This window comes from Cynara cardunculus (genome assembly GCF_001531365.2).
Source record: "Cynara cardunculus var. scolymus isolate 2C chromosome LG 4, CcrdV1, whole genome shotgun sequence".
NCBI lineage: Eukaryota > Viridiplantae > Streptophyta > Magnoliopsida > Asterales > Asteraceae > Cynara > Cynara cardunculus.
This window is the reverse complement of record NC_037531.1, coordinates 12,598,667-12,607,322: the sequence shown is the minus strand read 5'-3', so window position 1 is coordinate 12,607,322 and position 8,656 is coordinate 12,598,667. Positions and strand designations below refer to the sequence as shown.

Below are 8,656 nucleotides of genomic sequence, written 5' to 3'. Positions count from 1 at the left end.
TGGTGGTCGGAGAAGGTGTAGCGGTGGCGGTTAAGGGTGGAGAACATGAGTGCTTTGAGCCAGGTGGTGCCAGACTTCATGAAGGAGGCCAAGAATACGTCTGAAGACTGAGGTTTAAAGAAGGCATTGAGAAGTAAGATGTTTTTGATGAAATAGGTGCTCAACCAGAAGCCATTGTAGTTATAGAGGTGTTGTACCATCCATCCATTGCCTTTGCGAAGTGTTTGTATCAAGTGTTGATGTTTCTCGCAAAWCTTGTTGTATTCTGCATCTTCTTTCAATTCTGGTGTTGTTGGTGGAGTTGGAGAAGTTGACATGATGAGGAAAGTAAGAACAACTAGATTTGATGCTCAATATCAACCAGATATTTATAAGAAAATATGGACAAGAGTGAACTACATTCCTTGTATTCCGTTAATTACAAATTTGSTCCTAATAGTTGTCATTTTTTTAGAACTCTAAACCAAATTAACGATCGTYCGCAATCTCTGTCGACTACTGGTCGGTTATATTTCACATCTTCAGACTAATGAAATTAGGCCACAAAGCAAGTATACAATACGGCCCAACGTCGTCTTTCCAAGTAATAAAGTGGTACAAATACCGGATTATCGTCCACAGAGATTGTAGCCAAAGTTAGATTAGAGTCCAATGAAAGAGATGATTTCAAATGAYGATTTTGAAGACTTTTGCTTGATTGTAAGGTGAATCCAAACATAATACAGAATATATAAAAKAAGCAAGGGTGCAAGACTTAAGATGAGACCCAAACACAAATTCCAGCARCCAATGCTATAGGAATGCTACAGCAAGCAGTGTTTCRAAACTAAGTTCCACCATCTATTTTGAAGGCATTCCTCTCGAACTTCACCATTTCACTATCTTATAGCTTTCCACCCATATCTCTATGTGGTGTCCGGACCGGGGATAGTGACACGATGGTGTTTTCAAAATATATGGATAAACAAATATCTTTGTTAAAAATCACTCTCTCGAGTCGATTCCCATATCATTCGAGTTGGCGTGTTCTTGATAGTTCATCTCTGAATCTATCACTTTGACACTTTCGAAGAGTGACCAACCCGTCAGGAGTTAAGTTTTGAAAAACATAAATGACATGTCTCCTTGTCGGCAACTTTCTCAAGCCTACCTCTTATGTCATCCAAGTTGACGTGCTTATTGATGGCTTATCTCTAAGTCCATCGCAYTTTAAYACTTTCAAGTGATCAACCCGTCAAGAAGTGTGATTGGTTTTATAAAAACTCGAATGAAACAATGGAACGTCGTTTACGAAAACACTTAGCTAGCTAATGGAATACAATGGAAGAAAAGATGGAGTAATGGATGGTTTAGAAGGCACCCCAAGCCTTCCTTTTATACTCAAAAGKGGTCACTATAAGACAAAAACAAAAGACTTGGAGGCTAAGTATCCAAAAGTAAGTTAYAKGGCAACAAAAGAGTAACTAAAAAGTACAATGGCCTAACCAAAGTCTAAACATCATATTTTTAACTAAAAACACAGCTTTTACAGCTGTCCTCCACYAGCCAACAAGTCAGCGTCTTATCCATTAAGCCCTCYAAAAAGCTGCGCATGAATCAGACCAATGTTGTGCCAATGCTGTAGCGTCTGCTGTTTTCACAAAAATTCTCAATTAGCTTCATCCAAGCATACCAACAAGTCAACCACAATATTTAGCTTCATAATAACAAATGTATAAARAAATAAATAAAAATGACTTAAAGTGGGAATGAAAAGAAATTATTATAACTAAAAAGATGTAAAATGAGTACTTTAAGTGTTAAATTCTCAACACATATCAACTACCAACCATGAGGGTACGTCAATCGTTTGTCATTTTCCTCTTGTTGGTTTGAATTTTCGTCTTTTTCATATGAATGTAAGAAYATCAAGACCCAACAATATACTATAATACAATGTACTACAATTTTATTCCAAAAAGTTTGTGATACAATTAAATCTAAATCTAACTTAAAATCAAAAAACATTCATCAAAATCAAAAACAAAACCTAAATAAAGWACADAAATCAAGCCAAAATTTACACCCTAAATCAAATCATAAACCAAATCTAAATAACCAGAAAAGATAGTAGGATGAGATATGGGTGAGAATGAAGAATCAGATGATGAATTAGATTTGGTTGAGGTCAAGTACGATGATGAAACAGATCTCCCATCCATTAATGGCTTATCTGCAAACCATCTCCACCGTATTAGTTGAAACCGGTTGGATGGTGATTTGTTCTACGGTATGTAGTCGTAAAAAAAATGGAAACTGTCGGACTATATCCATAATTAAGAGTGTAAGGACTCAATCTAGAGATAATCTTTTACATATCGTAGGATAAAAAACCTAATTCACTCCTAATTCAAACTCGACAAGCATATCATTCCGAAAGAAAAGTAGGTTACTTACAAGGATTAAGGTATTACACAAGGACGGACCCGGAGGGGTGGTTGGGGTGGCACGTGCCACCGTATTATTCTTAGTAAGGTAAAAAAAATAAGATTCCTAAAATGTACAACCGTTTTATATTGTGTCACCATATCCAAAAATTCTTGAGTCCCTCCTTGGTATTACATATGTGTATGTTGAAGATTTTTCAAACAATTGAAAGTTATAGAATTATTACACAAAGATCATTATAGATCTATTGATATGTATTTTGTTTTTGTCAGCAAATATAACAAAAAACTTAAAATTAAAAATTGAAAAACAAGAAATCTAATAAACCTAGGATTCAAAACCACATAATGAAAGTACTAGAGTTAAAAAATATGGTAAAAAAATACTAGAGTTAGATTGTATGTTATGATGAATTATCAGTAATTTCTTATGTATCTTTCTAACTTTAATATTAACTTGAAATTATGGGATGATTTCAACACGATATTTCAAATGCCACATTAATATACAAAATCATATTTCAATTAAAATTAGCAAAAAGAACATGTAATTAAGTATTTGTTATCATAACTACATACCAAAATATTAATGTATTAATTAATTAACATTAATATGCATGATAATAAACATAAAATGATTATTTAATATTTTAAAATAAATAAAAATCATTTATTATCATTAAAATTTTATAATTTTATAAAATAATAATTAAATCATTATAATTGAAAAAAGTCTGAAAATCAACATACTTTAATATTTTTACCGATTCCTACCCTATTCTCCATCCTTCTGACCTATAAACTTAAGACATTTTTTAACAAATAAATTCTTGCATTTATTGAAACCATTAAATTTTTGAACGTGACACATCGGTAAATACCGTTGGCGTATGCTAACCAAATCCCTTAACCTATATTTGAGGGCGTAGGAAGGTCCTATCTCAACTGCAAAAAAAATATGGTCCTTCTGTTCAATATTAAAAAGTTAAACATTCAAATTGTTCTTTTTTACATTACAAGAATTGCTAAGAATTAAGAAATAAATATGAGAATCGGATTCGATTCCGTTTTACTGGAATAATCTACCAATAAAAAAAACTATTCTTATTTGATTGAAATTACAGCTTCAGTTTATTATAGAAGATCTATGATAATATGCATGGAAGTTGTCATGAGTTGCATTCTTTATCCTTTGACAATCATGTGTTCCTAATGAAAATGTGAAGCTTAAGATTTCTTTAAGATAAAATATTTAAAAATTGACCAAAATAATTAATTTTTTCAACCAACTTCATTTTTCAGTCATATTTCTATTTTAATCAAAGTTTACATAAAATTTTGAATCTTTACGTAGAAATTGGAATCCTTAAGCAGAAAATTATAAATATTTCCACATAAAGATTCATATTTCTCCGTTTTTTTCTCCCAGAAATCAAACTTCTACGTAAAATTGGGCTATTTTGGGAAGAATCTATGAAAAGTGGCTATTTTGATCAATTTTCATAAAACATTGTATGTCAGAGATTCAATGATGTTATTCTTGATAGGTTAATTAAGTTGCTTTTATTCGTTTACGTCTCATTTTCAATATATTTCGTATATTTTAAATTAAAAATTGATAAGACGATGATATGAAAAAAGTTTTGTTAAATATATCCCTTCCTCTAAAAAAAACTCACATTCTCAATCTCGATACCATGAAATACAAAGCCATAAAAACCATACCATTAATTTATTAAATATAAATTTACATAATTTATCTTTTTATTCTTACTCAATAAATAGATAACATATATCTATATAATTAACAGACAAAAAGGAACAATAGAATCTAGTATAAATGATTTCTATATGTAAACATAGTATGATTTATTATAAAAATACGTTTATTTGTTTCAAAAAGATTAATTAATAAATAGTTAAAATCACTTTTCACACATCCTACCCAAAAACAAATATCCTACATAAGCCTAGGTGTATTTACATCACATCATTGTGGTCCAAGTTCATTATTGAAGACCCAAAAGAATTTCACATGTGAAAAATATGTCCACCTTTTATAGCTATCAATAGGCATCATTTATATGGTCGATGTGTCAATAAAATCCAAAAATACTTGTCATGTGTAATTATGTAACAATAAATAATTAAGTTATGCATCAAAAGCATAGAAATTGTAATGGCATATTTTCAAATTATTTTTAATCACATTTTTAATTTTAGAAAAAGAGTAAAAAACACTAAAAGTTCACTTAAAAGGATTGAAAATAAAGATATCTAAGGGGCCGTTTGGTTCGCGGAATTCGAAGGAATTTGATGGAATTGGAATGATAAATTCCTTTGACCAAATTACATTCCTTTGTTTGGTTAATATCTTGAAATAGATGTAATCATTCAAATTCCAATGAATTCCACAAGTTAAGGAATTCATCATTCCTTAACATAATGGAAGGAATTGAATTCCATCAACACCCACAACGACCATGCTACTACTGTTTGTGATGCCCCACCCCTAACCCCCCACTACCACCACCACACCACTACTGTCACCGCCACCCACCCTACCCCACTACTAACCACCATGCCATTATGGTTGTCATCACACCCACCCACCCTCGGTCACTCGCTGCACATCCCTGCTACGACCATACTACTACCGTTACTGTCACACCCCTAACCTAACCCTCACCACCACACCATTATTGTCGCTATCACAGCTGCCACTCACCCCCACCCCACCACTAACCACCATGCCACTATTGTTGTCATTATACCCACGCACTCCCAGGCCCCAGCCACCCGACCACTATCTCACCATTATCATCTTCACATCTACCACCCCGCTACCTACCCCACCCCCACCCTACTCCAACCCACCACTAACCACCATCCTACCACTATAGTGTTCACCTGCCACCCACTGACCCCATCCCCAATGCCTCGCCCCACCCTGCCTACCCCCAACAACCCCACCTATTATGGGGCGGGGGGCGGGAGTGGTGGGGACGATTGGGTGAGGTTGGGGCGGGGTGATAGCTATGATGACGACAGTAGCGACATAATGGTTGGTAGGGTGTGGGTGGGGCGATATGTGGGATGGTCCAAACAAAGACGATTGTTCCAATTCTATTGAGAGATTTCATTCCAATTCCTACCAACCAAATGCATGGTCAAATTCCATCAAATTYHATTCCAATTCCTTCAAAGTCAAATTCCTTTGATGGATTCCAATTCCATCAAATTCCATTATATGAACCAAACACCCCCTAAGAGTTTAATGAAACAATGCTAATAATATCAAGAGTTGTAAGACTATTAAGGGTGTTTGGTTCATAGAATGAAATTCGATATAATTGAAATCTATCAAAGAAATTTGGCCATGCATTTGGTTGGTAGAAATTGGAATCAAATCACTCAAAAGAATTGGAACAATTGTCTTTGTTTGGACTATCACACCCTACCAACCACCACGTCACTACTGCCGTCCTCACAGCTTCACCCCGCCCCACCCTACCAGAACCCTTCCCACCATCCCTACCCCTGCCCCCACCACTCCTGCCCCACCACTACTCCATAGGTGGGGGTTGTTGGGGGCAGATAGGGTGGGTCGAGACTGTGGGGTGGGGCTAGAGTGAGGCAGTGGGTGGTAGTTGTGATGACTACAGTGGTAGGATGGTGATTAGTGATGGATTGGAGTAGGGTAAGGTGGGGCGAGGTGGGACGGTAGGGTGGGTAGGGGTAGGTTGTGGGGCCGTAGCTATGAAATGATAGTGGTAGGATAGTGGTGGGATAGTGGTCGGGTGGCTAGGGTCTGGGAGTGGATGGGTATAATGACAACACTAGCGGCATGGTGTTTAGTTGGGTTGGGGTGGGGTGTAGGTGAGTGGAGATTGTGAAGGTGACAATAGTGGTGTGGGAGGGGGTTAGGTTAGGGGCGAGGTGGATTGGGGCAGTGGGGATCGGTGGTGGGGTGGTAGCTACGATGACAGTGTGGGATGGTGATCGAGTGGCTGGGAGTGGGTGGGTATGACAGCTATAGTAGTGTTATGGTAGTTAGAGGTGGGTTGGGTTAGGGTGGAATGGGGTGAGTGGCAATTGTAACGACAACAATAATGGTTTGGTGGTGGGGGTTAGGTTAGGGGTGTGACAATAATGGTAGTAGCATGGTCATAGTAGTGATGTGCAGTGAGTGACTGGGGGTGGGTGGGTGTGATGACAACAGTAGTGGCATGGTGGTTTGTGGTGGGTAGGGTGGGTGGCAACGACAGTAGTGGTGTAGTGGTGGTGGGGGGTTAGGGGTGGGGCATGGCAAACAATAGTAGCATGGTCGTGGTGGATGGATGGAATTCGATTACTTCCATTATGCAAGTGAATAATGAATTCTTTAACTCGTGGAATTCAATGGAATTTGAAAGATTCCATCTATTTCAATAAATGAACCAAATAAAGGAACTGGAATTTGATCAAAGGAATTTGTCATTCCAATTCCATCAAATTCCTTCGAATTCCGCGAACCAAACGGCCCCTTAGGGAATGCAAATCTCTATTTGCTCAAACCCTTTTTCTACAAGAGCAAGCAACCTCAACAGGTCTCCGACAACAAGGGATATTAACAACTCCTCTAAAAGAAAAAGATTATGATTTGATCGATTTAAATTGGATGACAATGTTAGCTTACAATATGTAACGATTGTTTTCCCTTCTTTTCTAGTGAACTTTTGTTATTGTGATTCTTGTTCTTTTCCCTTCCAATCTTATTTTTATCATTCCCTTTAAAGAAAGAAATATGAGGTATGACAATATGAAATCTTTAAAAAAAAATGCTATATTTGAACCTTGTTTAAGTGATATGCAAGTTAAAATGCAACAATGTTGCAATATAATGACAGTTTGACGATGTTGCAACTATTTCTATGTAATAACCCAGATTTCTTGTGGTAATGCATGGGTTATAGGGAAAAAGCTATGCAGTCTAAGAAGACGAAACGTGTTATAGTTGGCTAATGGAGTTGCTTTTCTTGGGAAGGAAGATTTAAAAGAATAGGAAATCAATGAACGATGGGTGAAAGAGAAGAAATAGTTGGCTTAATTGGTTCTCCATTTTAGGCAAGCCTTTATTCTTCTTTTGATTCAAGTTTTTAACATTGTTTTGGGTTTTAAATCTTTAAATGATCAAAATTGATGGTGAAATGTTGGAGTTGTTGGGGAATCCTCTATGAATTAAAACTCATTATATGAGTAAGATTATGTGGTTTATTGGTTGTGAAAACTTGGATTTAATCAAACCTTTTGGAGTTTGTGTTCTTAAAATCATAGCTTCCACAATCGTTGGACTTTTAGATAACTTTGGGATTTTGAGATTTGGATGATCAAAGTTAGGATAAGAAAGGAGTTTCATAATGAAATCTCTAATTAATTGACTCCTTATTTGTGAGTTTTAGATATTTAGGTTAGTTACTAACAAGAAATCCTTTTATTAGTAAACATTTGGGTGTCGATTTGGTCATTTATGTTAATCATCGTTATTTCTGAATCTGGGTCTTTACATTCTATGATTCGATTAAATGTTATTTTTGAGAGTAGCAATCCCAAGACTTTTGCCTAGGGGGTGTACTTTTAAGGTGGATCAAAGGCCCGTGAAATCATCTAATGTGTATTTAGCTTAATTCTATAGTTTTAAGGGATTTTTTAAATTCTTTTCGTCGATTTCGAGCCATTTTTAAGATTTTTGAGCTGATTTTGATTAACTACTCTCGGTTTTATGGTTGATTTCAAGGATTTTTTTTGGTTTTTTGATTGATGTTACTTGTATCAATTTCATAACAAAAAAAATCTACTTGAGAAAATAAGTTGAATAGGTGCACGAGACCCCGTTTGGGGCTTCATAGGTCTGCCCCTGATTTTGGATGAAGATATTATTATGTTCTATGGTCTCGGCAAAGATAATTTCCATATAGAGTTTAGAGATTCCCAACATATCAAAAGATTCCCGTTCTTGAAAATCGTCACCCTAGATGCTATAGGAGTAAAGGATCGTCAACAAGGGCGTTCTAGTGTTTTTCGTACTGTAGGATTCTTTTCTTTGTGGGATCATTATGAGAGGCAGCTGTGGGGATTTTCCGCAATGGGCGGTTGATAGTTCTTCTATCATGTATTTATGTCAAAAGGTTATTTCCATTTTGTACAAGTATTCATACTAGTATAAGTGCATATTCTTTGTGTTTAATCGT

The 8,656-nt window shown here is 35.9% G+C and overlaps 1 protein-coding gene across 1 annotated transcript in view; it reads right to left on the bottom strand.

Moving 5' to 3' along the window:
• The window catches only part of LOC112510886 (flavonol 3-sulfotransferase-like), a 1,243-nt gene extending 926 nt beyond the window's left edge, over positions 1 to 317 (bottom strand). The window contains exon 1 of the mRNA XM_025116237.1: positions 4 to 317. Within this exon, the coding sequence (XP_024972005.1) occupies positions 4 to 317 (314 nt within the window). The remainder of the gene's footprint in view (positions 1 to 3) is intronic.
• Between the last annotated feature and the right edge of the window lie 8,339 nt (positions 318 to 8,656).